The 18,661-nt window shown below is 41.4% G+C and overlaps 1 protein-coding gene across 1 annotated transcript in view; it reads left to right on the forward strand.

Moving 5' to 3' along the window:
* SBF2 (SET binding factor 2) overlaps positions 1-18,661 on the forward strand; it is a 339,576-nt gene that overhangs the window by 268,682 nt on the left and 52,233 nt on the right. Inside the window, exons 18-24 of the mRNA XM_015426108.1 lie at positions 2,464-2,634; positions 6,113-6,375; positions 6,675-6,847; positions 7,139-7,212; positions 8,316-8,511; positions 11,367-11,494; positions 17,547-17,722. Coding sequence (XP_015281594.1) covers positions 2,464-2,634; positions 6,113-6,375; positions 6,675-6,847; positions 7,139-7,212; positions 8,316-8,511; positions 11,367-11,494; positions 17,547-17,722 — 1,181 coding nt within the window. The remainder of the gene's footprint in view (positions 1-2,463; positions 2,635-6,112; positions 6,376-6,674; positions 6,848-7,138; positions 7,213-8,315; positions 8,512-11,366; positions 11,495-17,546; positions 17,723-18,661) is intronic.

Below are 18,661 nucleotides of genomic sequence, written 5' to 3' on the forward strand. Positions count from 1 at the left end.
CAGTGGCTCCACGCCGCTTCTGTGTCCCTTGCGCTCCCTCTCTCTTTCTCTCTCTCTCTCTCTCTCTCTCTCTCTTTCTCTTTCTCTCTCTCTCTCTCTCTCTCTCTCCCCTCCCCCCCCCTTAATGGTGAGGTCAGTTCTAATCACAATTTCAGTTGGGAATTATTTCTTTATAATACTTTGCATAAATGTGTAGTGCCACAGGTAGTTTTCAGTTTCAATATTTTATCTATTTTTAAGCATGTTGAAATTGGCAGATGAGTCTTATATACACATTATAGTGGCGCCATTCACACTATGATAGTTATAAAGTTATGTCAGAATTTCTAGTATGTTCCGTGCTGAGGTTTTATAACTTGGCTCTAATGACGCACTTAGCAGAACTGACATTTACATTATTTTTGTAAGAATAGTGAAAGGACAATCGGATCCTGAGGCTAGACACTGAAAATGAAAGTTAAATATTCACACCTTATATTATTATTGAGATGTTTCAATAGCGGCTAAGATTGAGTCAGGACTGAACAGTCAAATGTATGAGAGTGGAAAAGTACATATGATCTAGCCTAGTTAAGCACTTTTAAATTCCATTAAGTATTAGGGCTGCCAAGTGGGGGTGGGGGGTGGGTAAACCCCCACTTTGGAGGCCCGATTTCCGCCGCCACGGAATCGGGCCCCAGGGGGAACTCCGCCCCCGAAGCGCAGCATGGCTGCGTCACCAGAGGTGACGCAACCACGTCGATCACGTAGGGGGCATGGCCTGGATCGTCAGATGATCCGGGCCACGCCCCCAACATGATCAACGTCGCGCGTCACTTCCGGTGATGCACTGGTGGCGCGCGCGCATCCAAGGACAGCTCCCGGAGTCCGGCGAGGCTCCCCCTCCGGTGAGTTTTTTTGACTTGGCAACCCTATCTATATATCTAATAGCCAAGTTGCCCCCAGAGTGCGGATCGCTAAATCAGCACTCCGGGGGCACTTGGGGGGGAGGGGGAGGTTTGTGCACACGTGGGCCAGTCCCCCCGTGTGCACAAAAATGCTAAAAGTAGAAAAAAAATTTCGGGGGGATGTTTAAATCCCCCTGAAAGTGATCGAGCAGGGGGGGACGGAGGAGACGGAGCTCTTCTTCCCCCCCCCGCGAGTATCGCGGGTCCCCGTCTTGTTAAGTATAAGAGTATATGTATATATAAAAACTACTGTATAGTTAGCCTTATTCTCCATGTTCATGTTTTGTTTGCATCGGATAATATTATATACCCATATTTGGACATCTATTCTATAACCATTTCACTTTTACTTTTAAAACAGAGAGCTTTAAAACTGTGCATATTTGCATACAAGAATTGGGATATAAATGCACAGGCTTGCATCGACTCTAAAACAAGTCACTTGGGCCTTCCATATGGATGAATTCAAGTTAACTGCAGTTTCTCTCTTGAATAGACCACAGAATATTCTAGGAGATTTCTAGAATTGGGGGGACATGGAGAGTCACTGTCAGTGTGGATAAGTCTGAAGATGCTCATTGGATTCATCTTGTTAAACCAAGCTACCGCTCCTTCACTTCTGTCTTCCCCATTCACAGAGCACCTAGATTCACAAATTGTAATAGCAGTGAGCATTTAAAAAAAAAGACAAGATTAATTCACTGGGGCATACAGAAGATACTTGACAGACAGTGTCCACCACCACTATCACACACCATGTATTACATGGTCATTTTGGCCCAATATGGAACCAACTAACCATACGAGTTTAGGGTTAATTCTAAGTGGGTTATTGAATGGGAGGAGCTGTAGTGCAGTGTAATAGAAATTGTATAAATACATAATCATAAAAAATAGTTTTGATCTTATAAGCAAATCTGGGAGCAAAGACAGGCACTCTGTGATTTTTGAGGTGGTGAATGACTTGGCATTGTAGTTGTATGGATAGTCCAAACAGAGGGGAAATGCTGTTATTTCTACAGAAATTTATTGCCATCTACTGGCTGCAGTTTGGTTGAACTGAATAACTCATCTTGCTCTCATTACGAAGCACCTGATGGTTGACTAAAGAGGGCTGGGGAAACATCTTAAATAATTTAGTTGATTATTGTTTTTTGGGGGGGAAAGATGACATAGTGTAAACTTTATATGATTTAACAGCTGGACAAATTTAAAATAAAAAATTATCTGAGATAAGTTTTCTCAGATCAAGTCCTAAGAGTGAGGCTTCTGTGAGAATTGTCTTCAGATAGGTGTAAGCCGCTATTTCCTTTTTGTCATCACTCATCAAAATGTATAAGAGAGAATTTATCTCTGGATATATATGCACATGCATATTTAAGATTACTTGTTTTTAAATGTACCACAATTATCTATCCTATTAATGGTTTTTAATGTCAATATATTGTCGGTTTTTCTCTAGAAAATTATTCTGCAGACTGATTTTATATGAAATTCCTGTTTATTGTGCTTTCAGAAATTAGCACCGGGAGTCAGTCAGTTTGCTTATACCTGTGTACAAGATCACCCAATATGGGCTAATCAACAGTTCTGGGAAACAACATTTTATAGTGAAGTGCAAAATCAAATCCGTTCCCTCTACCTCTCAGCTAAGGAAGACAATCATCCACAACACTTAAAGCAGAAGGTAAAGTATTTATACCCTGCCGAATTAACAAAATGACTTAGGGTAAAAACAAGTAAGAAGATAATATTGATATCCAGCTAAAGCAGCGCCAACTGCTGGGTAAGACAGCAGCAACTTCCAATTAAATTCCATAGAATACCTGGGAAAGCAACAGCCTCTTGGTGCCTAAATATCATTATGGTTGGCATCATGCAGACAGATATGGAGAGAGTTCCACAAAGAAGACACTATCACAGAGAAATCCCTGTCTCTGGCAGCTACTCATCTTTTTTCACACAGCAAAACATTCAGGAGCAAGAATCCAATGAAGATCTGAGCTACCAGGCACATCTAAATGGGAGCAGATGGTCTCACCCAGATAATTTTAGGTTTTATAATCAGATAATCACCCAGATAATTTTAGGTTTTATAGGTGAAATCAGTCCTTGCAGTTCTGCTTGGAAACAAACTGGAAGTTGGTGAAGCTCTTTGAATACTGGCAGTCTGGCCCTGACAGCTGAATTCTGAACCACTTGAAATTTCCATACAGTTTTCATAGGGAAGCCCCTCATAATAGTGCATTGCAATAATCTAATCTGAATGTTACCAAAGCATGGATACCTGCAAGGCTTTTTTTGTAGAAAAAGCCCAGCAGGAACTCATTAGCATAATAGGCCACACCCAACAGCAGAAATTCATTTGCTTATTAGAACACACCCCTGACAGCACAGCTCATTAGCATATTAAGCTACACACCCCATGTTCGCAGAAGTGTGGTCATCCAGACACACTCACCTTTTGCTTCTTATTCTGTTTACCTTGTTCGTTGTCAAAACCCAGGGCTTTTTTATAGCAGAAACTCCTTTGCATGTTAGGCCACACACCCCTAACGTAGCCAATCCTAATGAGTTTCTCCTGTTGGGTGTGGCCTATTATGCTAATGAGTTCCTGCTGGGTGTGGCCAACTGGGGAGCCAGCCGGAACTCCGTTCCTGTGCGTTCCTGCCCAAAAATAGCCCTGGATACCTGTGGCCAGGGTATGCTTTTCCTGGGAGGGGCTGAAGCAGATGAACCAACTGAAGCTGGTTAAAGGTATTTCAATAATACTATTTGTTGCCCTAATACATACATCTATACATAAGAAATGGAATAAAACCCACAATTTGAGAGAATTTTCAATCCTGGAATAAAACCCACAATCTGAGAGAATTTTCAATCCTGATTTTCAGTCATATTGTCACAAATTAGTTCTAATCTGTATTAATATTAAATGTTCCTGGTTCATTGCTCTAACATAGAGGAAAAACACAAAAGTAACACAATTCTCTCTGGATGTTTTTTATATTCAGAATTAACCCTAGTTTGTAAACAAATTGGCTGCCCTAAGCATTTCTCCCCTGCTCTAATCAAACTGATTTATTTTTGCATTGTACCTTTGCCTCCTGACTTCTTTCTTGACAACAAACAAGGTAAACAGAATAAGAAGCAAACGATGGGTGTGGCTGGATGACCACACTTCTGGTAACGAGGGGTGTGTGGCCTAATATGCTGATTGGTTTTGCTGTTGGGTGTGGCCTATTATGCTAATGAGAACAGAAGCAACCAGGCTGGGACACTATAATGAGTATATACAACTTTGAAGCCTTCCCCATTCCTTGAGGAAGTCTGGAGGTATTATATATAATTCTAAGGTTTGAATTCAATACTTCTGTCAGTGGAGCAAGGTCACAGAAGAGATTCAACCTGCTTTCCCTCCTCCAGCAACCCCTTGCACCCTCCCCCTCCGAATGCTGTTCCTGAGGATCAGGGCTCAGGGGGCAATAATTAGAAGAGAAACCTTGCAGCACTTACCTCTTCCTCCTTAAGCAGGTAAAGCTCAAGTCTGTGGAGCTCATTCCGCTCATGCAAGTGGGAATACATCTTATATCCCTGCCTAGTTCCATCTTCTAGCTGTATTTCCATACAATGGATATTGCTGGAGGAAGGAGAAGCTGATAAACCTCTTCAATATATCTGGCCTGCTCAAGGAAGAACTGGATACAACCCATTGTTAGTACCTGTGGGTTTATGCTAACAAAATGAGATGATGTGAGAACAGTTGCCAAACACCTTTGCTCTAATTTCCTCAGGCTGAAATATTTTTGCCTACGTTCTAGCCACCTAGCTTACAGAGAACAAATGTTGGATTGGAAGTCTTGCATGTGAAAACATGAACATTTATTTGCATTGTAAACTTATTTATGCCTAGATGTGGCTTACCTACTGAACACTGCAGAAGACTAGACAGCATCATCTATACCAGGGAGCTAGTTTTATGTTATTTCTCCAACTGACGCATCCCCCCCCCTCTCTCCTCTCTCTCTCTCTCTCTCTCCTCTCTCTCTCTCTCTCTCTCTGTGCCAAGGGTTTGAAAGTTAAAAGTAATATCAACATGTACTACAAAACCACACAGAAAAGCCTGAATAACCAAAGTTGATGCTGCATGGGAAAGTCTGTAAAAACTAGAGTTCATTACAGCATTCTACTTGTATTATTCGTTATTATTCTGACATTGGGTTTTGTGAGCATCTGTCTGAAACAGTTATTAAAATGTTTTTTGAAGATCTGTGGGTGCCCATTTTTCCGAGATGGGTGGCTATAGGGAGGGGGGGAAATTGTGCCTCACCTGTAGAACTCCCTCCCCTTATCTATTGGCCTAGCACCCACTTTGTTGTTTCAGGTGGGTCATAACAAAAGTTTTTTTTACATAGACATGTCGTGACCTTTCAGTGATCTTGGTGAATTGAGTGTCTTGTCATTTCTGATACTGACCAACTTTCTGGATCTTTCACTGGGTTTTGCTGGGTTTAAATATTGTTTTGAATGTATGATGATTGGCCTTGAAGGCCATAGCCAGAAAGGAGGATATAAATGTGTTGTGTTTGAACACTGCTCCTGATTTTGTCCCACTCCTGCAGGTAAACATGAACACAAGGAGTAGGGTGAGAACATTGCCTTGTTGCAGTAGTGGGACAAAATCAGGAGCAGTGTTCTCCTAGTAGGCAATGGCATAGGGTTGCCAAGTCCAATAACTCACCGGCGGGGGGACCACGTTGGGGGCATGGCCTGGATCGTCAGAGGGAAAATCATAGAGTTTTCCCTCCGACAATCTGGACCACGCCCCCAACGTGGTCGACGTGGTTGCGTCACCTCTGGTGACACAGCCACGCTGCGCTTCGGGGGGCGGAGTTCCCCCCGGGGCCCGATTCCACGGCGGTGGAAATCGGGCCTCCAAAGCGGGGGGTTACCCACCCCCCGCCCCCACTTGGCAGCCCTACAATGGCATGACCAAGTTGATGAGGTGAGAGGAGAAAGATAATGGTGTTTATAAAGTAAGAAACTGCAATTCCAACATCAGTTAGCTATGCAGGTTGTGTGTAATATTTGTCCTCTATTCCTTTCCTCCACTTATTAAAAAAAAGTCACAAATATAATATTGTTTCATCATTTTTTTTCCTTAGGAAAAAACTTCTGAGGGCCAAGCCCAAGAAAAAACAGCCATGGATTTGGCTGCTGAGCAACTTCATCTCTGGCCAACACTTAGTAAAGAGACTCAGCAACAGCTGGTGCAAAGTGAGGAAAGCATGGTTTTCAGCCAGGCAATTCATTTTGCGAATCTCATGGTTTATCTGCTAGTGCCACTGGACACAAGTAAAAACAAACTGTTGAGAACCACTGTTATAGGAGACTGGGAGAGTGGAAGCAATAGCGTTGTCACAAATAGGTGCGTAAGCAGAACTCCCATTACAATAGTCAGCATATTAACTATAGCAGTCACCTAGCAGTAAACATAGCTGCGTGCTTGGGCATGACATAATGGAAATTGAAATTGATGAATGAACCTTTTACAAAACCTTTTACGCCTTTTACAAAAGCATGCTGAGTGAAAGAGTCGTATATAAGGCAATAGATATTCTGCACTTTTAAAAGCATGTTTCAGTCTTCAAATTCTTTTTGCATAGAAATTCATGTCATTTATTTTAAGATAAGCATGGATTTAACTAAATGGGATTGCTTTCTTAGTATTGCTGGAAGTGTTGCAGAGAGCTATGACACTGAAAGTGGATTTGAGGATTCTGAGAACAACGATATTGCCAATGCCGTCGTGCGCTTCATTACCAGATTCGTCGACAAGGTTTGTACGGAAAGTGGCGTGACACAGGATCACATCAGAAGTCTTCATTGTATGATTCCAGGTACAAAGACCTGCGTTCTTGAACTCTTTAATCTGTTTTTTTTTCTTTTTGCTTTCTGTCTAAGAAGATACTTTTGAAAAGAGTTTGGGTTTTTTTGTATCAGTTATTTTCAGTTGGCAATAAGGGTTTGCAGATCTAATTTTATTCCATCAGTGTCCACATAGTCACATGATAGCTCTATTCTGGGCTTTTTGGAAGCAGTTCAGTGGTAGATTTTTAGAATGGTAGAATTATTTCAGCCGGTTTCACTCTTCCTGTGTTATGCTTATTTGTGGTATTGTTTCTCCCCAGGAATTGTAGCAATGCACATTGAGACCCTGGAGGCAGTGCATCGGGAAAGTAGAAGATTGCCACCAATACAGAAGGCAAATATTTTGAACTATGTTTATGCTGCTCATTTGATAACTTCAGTTTTCCTTTTTTTAATATAATTGAAATGACATTTGGAAAATTTAAAAAGAATGCTAACAAAATTTAAAATCTTTTGCAAATAAGCGGCTTGGCTATTGTTTTGTGAAATATGAAGTAGAGAAAATCTACATATTACTACATGTCCACTGATGATCTACCACCTTCCCAAAGTGAAAAACTGGCTAAGCAGATCAATTTTCCCCTCATATATTTCAGAGGCAGTATGTCTAATAGTTTAAGCCTTGCTTCTTTTCTCAAGAAGAGGCAGCCTTTCTTACACAATTACTATTTTTATCCTATCTGTGGATCACTCTTCCCAGTAAACACTGGGTCAGAACTGCTTCTGGGGACATCCCTAATCATAAATCATGCTAACGTATTATGAGTAGTTCTGTGACTGTTTTAAAAGATTTTTTTTCCATTTTCAAATACAGCTAGTGGGCATGTTTTTTTCAGAGGGAGAAATGTGTGGTAAGGGGGGAAATTGTATAACCCCTCCTTTCCCTGCCATTTTCTTGCTGAAGAACACCACCCCTGTGTTGCTCTTATCTTTACCTCCATATGATGAGCAGGAGGAAAACAGATGGAGAAGGGGAAGAAAGAGAACCCTGTCCCACACCATTCTTTAAGGAAGGAAGGAAGGAAGGAAGGAAGGAAGGCTGGCTTCAGTGGCTTCATTTGGAAAAGAAGTCCTTTTAAAATGATAGTGGAATCACATGTAACATATACACCCTTGTAAATCTCTGTTGAGTTTTGGTGTGATACCTATGCAGGAATCACTTCTATGCAAATAAGCTAGTTTTTTTAATTAAAAATCTTGCTTCTAAAATTGCAGTGGAAGGACTAAACCTGCTGTTGGGATACTGTGCCTACAGAAAGAGAGGAGAATGTCAACTTACTGCTGAGTCCTTTTTTCAAAAACAGTCTGATAACAAAATAAGCCGATTTGTAATAGAATTTTTCTTCTACAAATGTACGTTGCAGTAAGTCCAGTTAAAACATTGCAGTTTGACACCTGTAGCATGCAGCTTTTTAAAAATCTTGTCTTTGGTCTCAGCCCAAGATTCTACGGCCAGCTTTGCTACCTGGGGAAGAATTTGTCTGTGAAGGTCTCCGTGTCCTCCTGGATCCTGATGGCAGAGAGGAAGCAACTGGAGGATTGCTTGGAGGCCCTCACATTCTCCCTGCAGAAGGAGCTTTATTCCTTACTACGTACAGAGTTATATTTAAAGGCACACCTCATGATCAGCTAGGTATGATCTCTGTTATGAATGTCAGAATTTCTATTCCAGAATGCCTTTAACGCTAATATCAGGTTGGTAGTTCGTTTAGATTAAAAAATACTCTCCAAGATCTTAATACAGACTATTTGAGCGCTCTGACCAGTATAACTTTTGGCAGACCTATAGTTAGTTAAATCTTACACTGTTCTCATTACTCTCATTACTATGGTAAGGTTAATAGAGGTTGGGACCCATTCATATGCTTAAGTTTTATTTTCTCAAGAAGTACCGTTAGGGTTGCCAACTTCCAGGTGGCATCTGGAGGTCCCCCACTATTACAATTGATCTCCAGCCAACCAAGATCAGTTCCCCTGGTGAAAATGGCTGCTTTGTCGGATAGACACTATGCCATTATACCCAGCTAAGATCCCTCCCCTCCCCCAAGCTCCACCCCCAAAATCTCCAGGAATTTCCCAACCCAGAGCTGGCAAGCCTACCACTTATCCTAGAGCATGTAACAGAAAGCCCTTTTTGACATAACATTCCATAGAGAGGAAGTCTACGTCCATATATGCATGCTCATCTGAAATATGTAAAAGTTCCTATGCTTATACATGTATGTGTGTAACCACCTACCTCTCTGTTTAATGGAGAACCTTGGAAAAAGCAGGATTTCTGATCCTGGGGAAAGAGGTCTTGCGTACCCACACTTGTATGCCCATGGGACATTTACACACCTTAAGTGAATGCACACACATCAGGGGTGCCGCTTGCCACCATGGTGCCACTTTTCTCTGCCCCCTCCCTATGTTCAGTCTCCATATGATGTGTGGAAAAGGCTTTAAACAACAGTAATATGTGATCCGTGAGATCATAGTTATTGGTCAGCAACAACATCCATGATCTCGAAGATTTTGAAACATGCAACTAAACTAATGGATGCTATCATGGCGATTATCCTTCACTCTGTCTCGGATATTCCACTTGCTAATATGATCAGCCACTCAGGGATGACCAAAATCAATTGTATAATTAAAACAAATGTATGAAGTAGACCTAAAGAAAGCTGAGATGGATTAATCTTTGTGCATGCACAAAATGAAGGGTTCCTAATTACATGACAAGGAAATTGATGTTTAAAACCTAAGAATGCCAGCCGTCAGTATTCTTGGGTGGAATTTGTAGCAGGTATAGGTTCCAAATTACTTTCATATGCTGGACTATTTCTGTGACACATGTATGGCAAAGTTTAAATAGTTTGCTAGAAGCAAGGGGTACATAGCCAATTAAATGAAATAAGTGAACTAGTAGAGCAATAATTGGTTGTGACAGAAAGGTAGAGAATTTAAACCTAGGTAGTCCATCATTTCTGAAAAAGAGCAGAGGTTAATAAAAGTAGAATAACTCAAAATGTCATGGGAGCTATTAAAGTAAGAATCATAAAATCATTTATCTTGGTCATATATAAAAGTAATCACAATTGCTTGATCTAATATTACTTTTATTCGTGTCTTGAAAATTATAACTGTAGCTGTAGCTTTATTTCTTTATAATAAAAAATGCATTTCAATTATTTCTTTATGCTGTAGAAATAGGTATGGTAATGAAAGTGATCCTTTCTTCAGTACCCAGACATTTTACATTTAAAATCACAGGTTTGGTTTTTATTTGCATAATGGTGATTTGATCCTGTGGTTTGCTGTGCCAGCGAATAAGTGCTAGGATGAGGCACAGCGACCTCTGTGTCTTTTACAAATAATAAAGTTGACATTACACTGGCCTTAAAGAATAGTTATGACGATGGAACAGGTAAGACAGCATTAGAAATTTGGACAAAAGTGTGGTCTTGGTGAGTTTGTTTAGCTTCAAGAAACCTAAATTATTAGTGTCCTATAAAGAAATGCCTGTCCATTCATTTAAAACAGAAGTACCTTGCCTTATTTTTTTCCTTTTGTGCAAAAGTATTGCAAATCTGCTGTTTCTTGTTTTTTTAAAAAAAAAATATGGATTCGAGCTAGTACTGTAGTCACAGAAGAGCACCTGGACACTGCAGAGCAAACAAAAAAATAAAGGTTTAAAGCAAAAGTTTAAACACTCAGGACACTTCAGCATTTACATTCCACAACACAATCGGAATAGCAATGTATACACCATATGGAGAAAGTATCAAATTTTCTTGTATAAAATATGGCATACTCACAACAAGGAAAATGTTAAATCCCTGCAAGAGAGATAGAACCTCAAGAGAAACAAATTAGTTATTTATATCTTTTAAGAACTATTTGTGTAGGAAACACTTTTCATATTTTTGATTAATAGATGGATAATAATTAAAATCCTGTTACTAAGATCCTTCAAAGAGTAACTAATTATTTTTCTAAATTCATCTCTCTCATGAAGATAGCCAAGTTGCTCAAATTGCTGAATTAAGCTAAGTTTGTAATCATGTTCACACTTAGAAATACTCTCCATTGAACACAGTTTAACTTACACATCCTGGTTCCATGCATCTTTAGAAGGAAGTATGTGAAAATTGGAAATCATATGAGCAGAAATTTACAGTATATTCTAACATTTGGCAAAAAAGTAAATTCAGCATTTTTTAGATATGTGGACAGTTTTTCTGAGATGTTTCTAACGTAAGCATCAAACCATGAAATAAGAAGTTGGCAGTGTGTTTGGTCCTGATATGCTCTTTAAAACGTGTATCCTGCAATGAGTTCAGTATTTTAATCGATCTAATAATTTCTATAATGACTGTGCTTTCATTCCATTACATTGTATTTGGGTAAGAGTGATCACACCTGTACTATGTATAAAGCATATAAAGGATGAAGACATTCCATTTCTTGACCCATGATGCAATGTTTATCTGATATACATAGTGGGAGAACAGACAGTTATTCGGAGCTTCCCCATTGCCTCAATAACTAAGGAGAAGAAAATTACCATCCAGAATCAACTTCAGCAGAATATGCAGGAAGGGCTGCAGGTCACTTCAGCTTCCTTTCAGGTAAAACAGAGTTATACTTGAAACTTTGTAGACAATTTTTTTTTTAGAGGAATCCAGATCATTCCCTCATGCAAGATCAATACGAACGTGACATATATCACTGATTTCTGAATAAATCACTTCCTCTCCAGCTGGGGTGGATCTGCAGAGATGGAGCAAGCAGAAAGCCCATAGATAAAGGCCACAGTTAAACACCGAGCTAGGCTCATCTAAATTCCATGGATTTTAACAGGGCTTGACTATACTTAATTAGGTACTGGATTGTGGCCAAAGTCAGAAAAGAGAGTTAAATCAAGAGTGACACAGGGGGAGTCGAACATAAGGCCCGGGGGCCAGAACCGGCTCGCTCAAGGCTCTTATGTGGCCCCGTGAGCAACTGATTATTTATTTATTTAATTGAATTTCTAGTCTGCCATTCCCTGTACAGCAGGGCTGAGGGCAGGTTACAACACCAATATGCACAGTACGATAAAATAATTAAAACACAATCTACACAGTATTTTAAAAACCACCTGTCAAGATAGCTAGGCTTTCTTGTGGGTTAACAGAAGACTGGAGCACACATGAGCCAACTTAAGTTTTAAAAGAAATTATTTATTTAAAACAATGATCAAAAGAGAGAAATACAAAATCCAGCAACAAAACACTTCAGAGAGTACAACAAAATAATAAACACTAACTCAAACTACCTGTGATCTATAGTGCAGTTTTCAGGAAGCATAGGCCATAAGTCACAACGAGGAATGTGGCTTCACGTAGAGGTCTGCAAATACGAACCGCATACAGGAGTTCCCAGAATCTCCTAGGCTAAATTTCTCCCCAGCTAAGGTGTCAAAATACACTATTTTTCCCTTTCAAATATCAGCTGCCCCCACTTTACGGTAAAAACAGTTTTTCCGAATAGAGTTAATTGGTAGGTCTGCCTGTCCTTAGAATCAGCACCTTAACAATAACAAGCTTAAAACAGCTGCACTAGGAAGAAGGCTAACATACTGTTACATCACTTAATCCTTCATAGGCACTTTTGCTTCACAACACCTATACAGCAGCAAATAGTACATAGGATGGCAATCAAAGACAGTTAGTAAACAGCCCCAGAGGACATCCAGTATGTATGCCCACAGATGGAACCAAGTACTTGGCAAGTGGCAGAGAGCAATGAATATACAGTGCTGCATAGACGGTGCAGAAGTGGGGTTGGGGAGGCTGATGGATTTGGATCTCCGCCGCCTCAGCCATAGGCCTGGTGGAACATCTCCATTTTACAGGCTCTGCGGAACTGCAGCAAATCCCGCAGGGCCCTAATCTCGTTTGGGAGAGTGTTCCACCAGGCCAGAGCTGAAAAGGGAAGGAGTGCTGGGGTGGAGTGGGTGGAGCCACCCCATTGTGGCTTCAGCACAGCGGAACAACCTCGTCTACAGCAGTCAAGCATCGTGGGAGCATCTGCCCAGAGCTGCCCTACTGCCTCTCCAGTCCGCCTATGTGGGTTTTCCTCTGCACCCCCCTCCCAGCCCAGAGGGCCTTGCAGTGAGGACACACCAACTTGGAGCTTACCAGCCGCTGTCCTTTATACAGTTTCTATCTCCAGTACTTGGTATTACGTTTTATGGCACATATGGCCCGGCCCGACAAAGTGACATTTATGTCAGATCTGGCCCTCATAACAAATGAGTTTGACACCTCAGTAATACAGTTGGAAAATGACATATTTTTGTCCTCAAAGCACTCCATAGAGTTCCTAAGACAGTCCTTTGGTAGAAAGAATAGCTTCTGTACTTTCTAGGAGGATGACAACATGTACTAGATGTAGGACTTAGTAAAGAAACAGACCCAGAACACTATTTTAGTCCACAGTGATTTGATACATAGACTCCAGAGTTACTCAAAAATGCAGACTAGGCTTTCTTGGAAATGTCTAGGCAGCAAGCTCATTTAAACTCGCCTGTGGAGACTAATGGATCTTATTGGATTCCAGAATGCTCTGTGGGATCTGATGCCTTCTGGCACCTCATTAGATAAGTTAGTAGAGGATTGGAATTCCCATCTCTCTGAAGCTATCAGTGAGGTCGCTCCCCGGCGCCCTCTGTGCTCTGATGTTAGATTGTCCCCCCGGTACACTGCAGAACTCAGGAGGATGAAACGAGAACTCGGACGACTTGAGCGAGTTTGGCGACAGCTTAATGACGAAGCTACAAGAGCATCTCATAGGACGTTTACGAAATCCTATGAGATGGCAGTGAAGGCAGCAAAGAAAGAATTCTCCACCTCCACTGCGTCCACTAGCTCTTGCCCAGCACAATTGTTTAGGGTGATTCAGTCCTTTACATCCCCTACTAAGGGGAACCAAAAGAGTAGGAATCTGACCATTAGCTCTGAGACATCTGTGAGCTTTTTTGCAGATAAAGTCTTGTCGCTCCACCATGACCCGCCTGCCAATATCGATACAGTAGGTGAACTGGAGACCCCGTGGCTGCCTTTAGATTCGGTTTTCGATACCTTCAACCTGCTCTCTTCCAATCCTGTCAGCAGGATCCTGGGTGCTGTCAGATCAACCACGTGCCCCCTTGCTCCATGCCCCTTGTGGCTGGTAAAGGCTGGTGATGAGAGGGTATGGGGCCCTTGGATGGATATTGTCAGGGGTCATTTCGTAGAAAAAGAGACACAGGAGCTCATTAGCATAACTCATTCGCATAACTTATTTGCATATGCCACACACCCTTACATCATCGGAAGTGTGTCAGAAGGCAAGGCCCACCGCTCAGGTTCCACTGGACTGTTTTGGATTGCTAGCTATTGGGGGGGGGACGTGCAGATCTGCCCTCGCAGAGCAGGGAGAGCTTGTACCTGAATAAAACCTGGTCTTAAAGGTGTCACTGGTCTGTTTTGGACCGGGGTGCTGAGGGGGGGGGGCTCTTCAGCTTACCTGGCTGCTTCTTGCTCTGACTGAGGGTTGCTAGGAGCAGGGGGTGGGGCTTGTTGTATGTGCCCGCCCCCTGGGCTCTTTACTGCCGGAGCTCCGCTCCTGTGCACTCCTGCAGGAAATGACCCCTGGATATTGTTAACTTGTCCCTGGAAACAGGGACTTATCCAGAGGGTCCTAAGGAGGCTGTGGTTGTGCTGCTCTTAAAAAAGCCAGCTTTGGATCCTTCTGATCCTGTTAATTACCACCCAGTTTCAGATTTGTCTTCTCTGGGCAAGGTAACTGAGAGAGTAGTAGCTGAACAGCTCCAGGGTTTCCTGGATGACACATCAGTATTAGATCCATTTCAATCCAGTTTCCGCCCTGGCCGTGAGACAGAGACAGTGTTGGTCGCTTTGGCAGACGATCTCTGCAAGCTGCTGGATCAAGGCCGCTATTATTATTAGATCTTCTGTCAGCATTTGACACGGTCACATAGGACCTTTTGACCCTCTGCCTCACTGACATAGGAGTACGGTGGCTGTCCCTTCAATGTCTTACCTCATTCCTCCAAGGTCAGGGACAGAGGGTTGCGCCAGGGGAGAGTGTGTCCTCCAGGTACCCCTTAACATGCAAGGTCCCTCAGGGGGCGCTCCTCTCCCCAATGTTATTTAACATCTACATGCATCCCCTCACCCAGCTAGCATGGAGTTTGGGGCTGGGGTGACATCAGTATACTGATGACACCCAACTGTATCTGTTATTGGACGGCCACCCAGATACCACCCCAGATAATCTGACCATGGCTGTTGTAGATTTTCCGGGTTGTATGGCCGTGGTCTTGGCATTGTAGGACCTGATGTTTCACCAGTAGCTGTGACTGGCATCCTCAGAGGCATAACACAGAAAGATGGGAGTACTCTCTGTGTCGAGGTGAGAAGAAAATGGTAGGCAGGTAATTTATATCTACTCAGGAAGGTGGGGTAGGGCTGTGTCATTATCTTGTAGGAGTTCCCCAGGCTGTGGACATGCTAATGGAGGAGCTTTCCTGAGGAGGTTCTTTTGTATATGGATTGTTTCCTGAGGAGGTTTCCTGTTTCCTGAGGAGGTTCTTTTGCATGTGGATTGGCTGTTGAAATTCTAATCTTATCTGTAGTGCTATTTTCTTCTCACTTTAACACAGAGAATACTCCATCTTTCTGTGTTATACCTCTGAAGAGGTATGTAATGTTGTACTTGGGGAAAATCCTTTAGCAGCCATGGATATCATTGCTATAATTTAATATGTAATATTGTAATTGGGGAAAATTAGAACAATCCTTTTGCAGCCATGGATATCATTGCTATAATTTAATAAATTGACGTGTGTATGTGGTTCTTTCCCTTACACACGCAGCCCACAGAGTTAAAACAAGAAACTTTCATCTGTAAAAACAAAACACTGAGGAAAGTAAAGTCTAAGAAACAAAGTATCACTTCCATTGAACTTTTGAACTGAAGTCCTATACCTAGAACTGGGATCCTTTAGATCCTTTAGATACAAATTTACGATTCTCAGCCTGTTCCCCTAATTGTCATTTTTCAGCTGCTGTTTTTCAAGTCTCCTTCTTCTCTCAGCATTCCATAAGCTCTCATCGGCTCCTCTTAGGGAGAGGCTGAACCTAACCTGTCCATCACAAATGTGTTTAAATATTAATATTAAGAGAACTTGGAGAGATTCAGGCGCTTTGTCTGGGTCATCCTAGAGCAACAGGACCACTAAATTTATGGAGAAGAATTACCAAGAACTAGAAACAAAATACGTCTGCCTCACATACAGTAGCACTGAGCCAAAACAGAACCCTCAAGTTTTGCAAAGCATTTCACTGCCCTCCAAAAGAGAGTGCATTTTGCCCGCAAAGAGGCACATGAAATGGGGCAAATGTGCCATTTTAAAGGGAGCCTATCCATCATACTGTGAGAGAGAGAAAGATCAAAAGGGGAGGTGAATCACACTGCACATAGCACTGCAATTTCCCTACTTCAGAGTTGACAACCATACAGGGAAAGGCTTTTTTTCCCTTCTGCCTGAGCACAGTTCTTTTGGATAAAACGTTTAAGTCTTCCCTCTGCATAGCACCTGTCTTCCTCCAAATTCATTTTAAGACCTGCTTTTTATTTATTAAGATGTTTATACCCTGCCATTCCTCTTGGCTCAAAGTGGCTTGTTTTTGCTTTACTTACTATGTTACTGATTCCCTTGATGCTTGATAAAAGCCATGTTTTACTTTCTCATCGAGAAATTAATAAACAGTGGAATACGCTTCTCTAATCCCTTACATGAGTGCTACAACTGTGAGCCAGAGTAGCATAGTGATTAAGACTGTCCAGAAAGTATCCAGGAGACCCAGGTTGGAATCCCACTTGTGCCACTGCTGGGCAGTGTTCCCTCTAAGCTGAGTTAGTGTGAGCTAGCTCACAGTTTTTTAGCCTCCAGCTCACACATTTTTGTCTTAGTTCAGGAAGGATGGCTCCAGAGCAAACTAATTTATGCAGCAGCCAAATTGCTCACTCACAACTTTAATGGCAGTAGCTCACAAAGTAGACGCTTTGCTCACAAGACTCCACAGCTTAGAGGGAACATTGCTGCTGGGTGACCTTGGGCCCATCGCCCTCTCTCAGCCTAATCTACCTCATAGGGTTGTTGTGAGGATAAAGTGGAGTAGAGGAGAATTATGTAAGCCTGCTTTGGGTCCCCATTGGGGAGACAGGTGGGGTGTAAATGAATTTAAAATATAAAATAATAAAATATCAAAAATTAAATTGATTAGGTCTTAAGATATTAACTGTGTTACTTTTTATCACCCACTCCCTTTGCTATTCTTGAGGCTAACCTAATAAAACTGTCAAACATAAATTGCCAAAATTATGGTTAGATTGTCATATGCATTTTTTTTCTTTTAAGAGTTTGTATAATCCTCCTCTTAGAAATTTCAGTGAGGTTCCCGTATTGAGCATAGAGTTTAAACAAATTGTTGATAAATCAATTCTTTAAACTTCTGGTTTAATGTATATAATGTTCTGTGAACCTAATTTTAAAAATGTATTTCCACTCAATGCCTAGTTCTTTCTCTTATGTTTTTCTCTTAATGCATTACATCTTTTTATACATAGCTGATTAAGGTAGCTTTTGATGAAGAAGTGGGCCCTGAAGTTGTAGAGGTGTTTAAGAAACAGCTGCTGAAGTTTCGCTACCCCCAGTCCATCTTTAGCACTTTTGCTTTTGCAGCTGGTCAAACTGCACCTCAGATAATTTTACCAAAGCAAAAGGAAAAGAACACTTCCTTTCGGTAAGAAATAGTCTTTCATTTCTTATATATATATTTTAATTTGTTGTGAACATTGTTCTATATATGTTGTCGAAGGCTTTCATGCACTTCAAGAAGATGGCTGCTGTCAGCCTCTTACATTGGGCAAAAATGACAGCGGCAGCCAGTGCCGGCAGTGGCAGTGAGCTAAGGGTGGTGATGCAGGGGCCACACCACACCCTGCCCCCCGGAGTGACTCTGGGCCCCCATCCTTGAGTTTTGCCCAGGACCTCAGAATCCCTAAGACTTCCCGTGCTCTAAAGAGGAGAGATGCCAGGAATCCTGCTGGAATCTGATGTGATGTTAATAAGATAACTAGATGAACTAATCGGTAGTTTTCTGTGTAACGTGTTTAATATGTAATAACCAATTTTGTATTCTGTATCTTTTCAAAATAAGAAAGAAGCAAATTACTCTTCTCTAAATAGCTGTTAGTATGCTGCGTTGTAGATTTTTAAAATATATTAGCTTCACAGATCTCAAAGGCCACGTTTTAAGTGCCTCTTTGTGGCATCATAGCATTAATATAGGAGTGAAATTCTAACCTTCTTAATCATTTTAAAAGTTAATAAATCTCTAGTAACACATGAAAGCACCTAAGGAAAACATACAGAGTTTTACAGATTGAATAAATTATGATGAAAGGCTCTAATACCACATTGATTTGTGGCCCTAATATCATCTTCCTTCTACCTCTTCTTCCCACTTCCCTTGAATACCATATATGCTTTCTGAAGAGAAATGTGAGGATAGCATATATTCATTTCTACATTATTGTCATTCCTCTAATAGGCTTAAGCTTATTTGTTACCTACCACAGATTGGATGAAACATCACTACAAGCAGTTGTGAAGTTGTGATTTTATGTTGATGAAATGCAAAAAATGTCTAACTGGATTACTCTTGATTGGACAGATTAGG

Source organism: Gekko japonicus, unplaced genomic scaffold, assembly GCF_001447785.1.
Source record: "Gekko japonicus isolate JY-2015 unplaced genomic scaffold, Gekko_japonicus_V1.1 scaffold143, whole genome shotgun sequence".
Lineage (NCBI taxonomy): Eukaryota > Metazoa > Chordata > Lepidosauria > Squamata > Gekkonidae > Gekko > Gekko japonicus.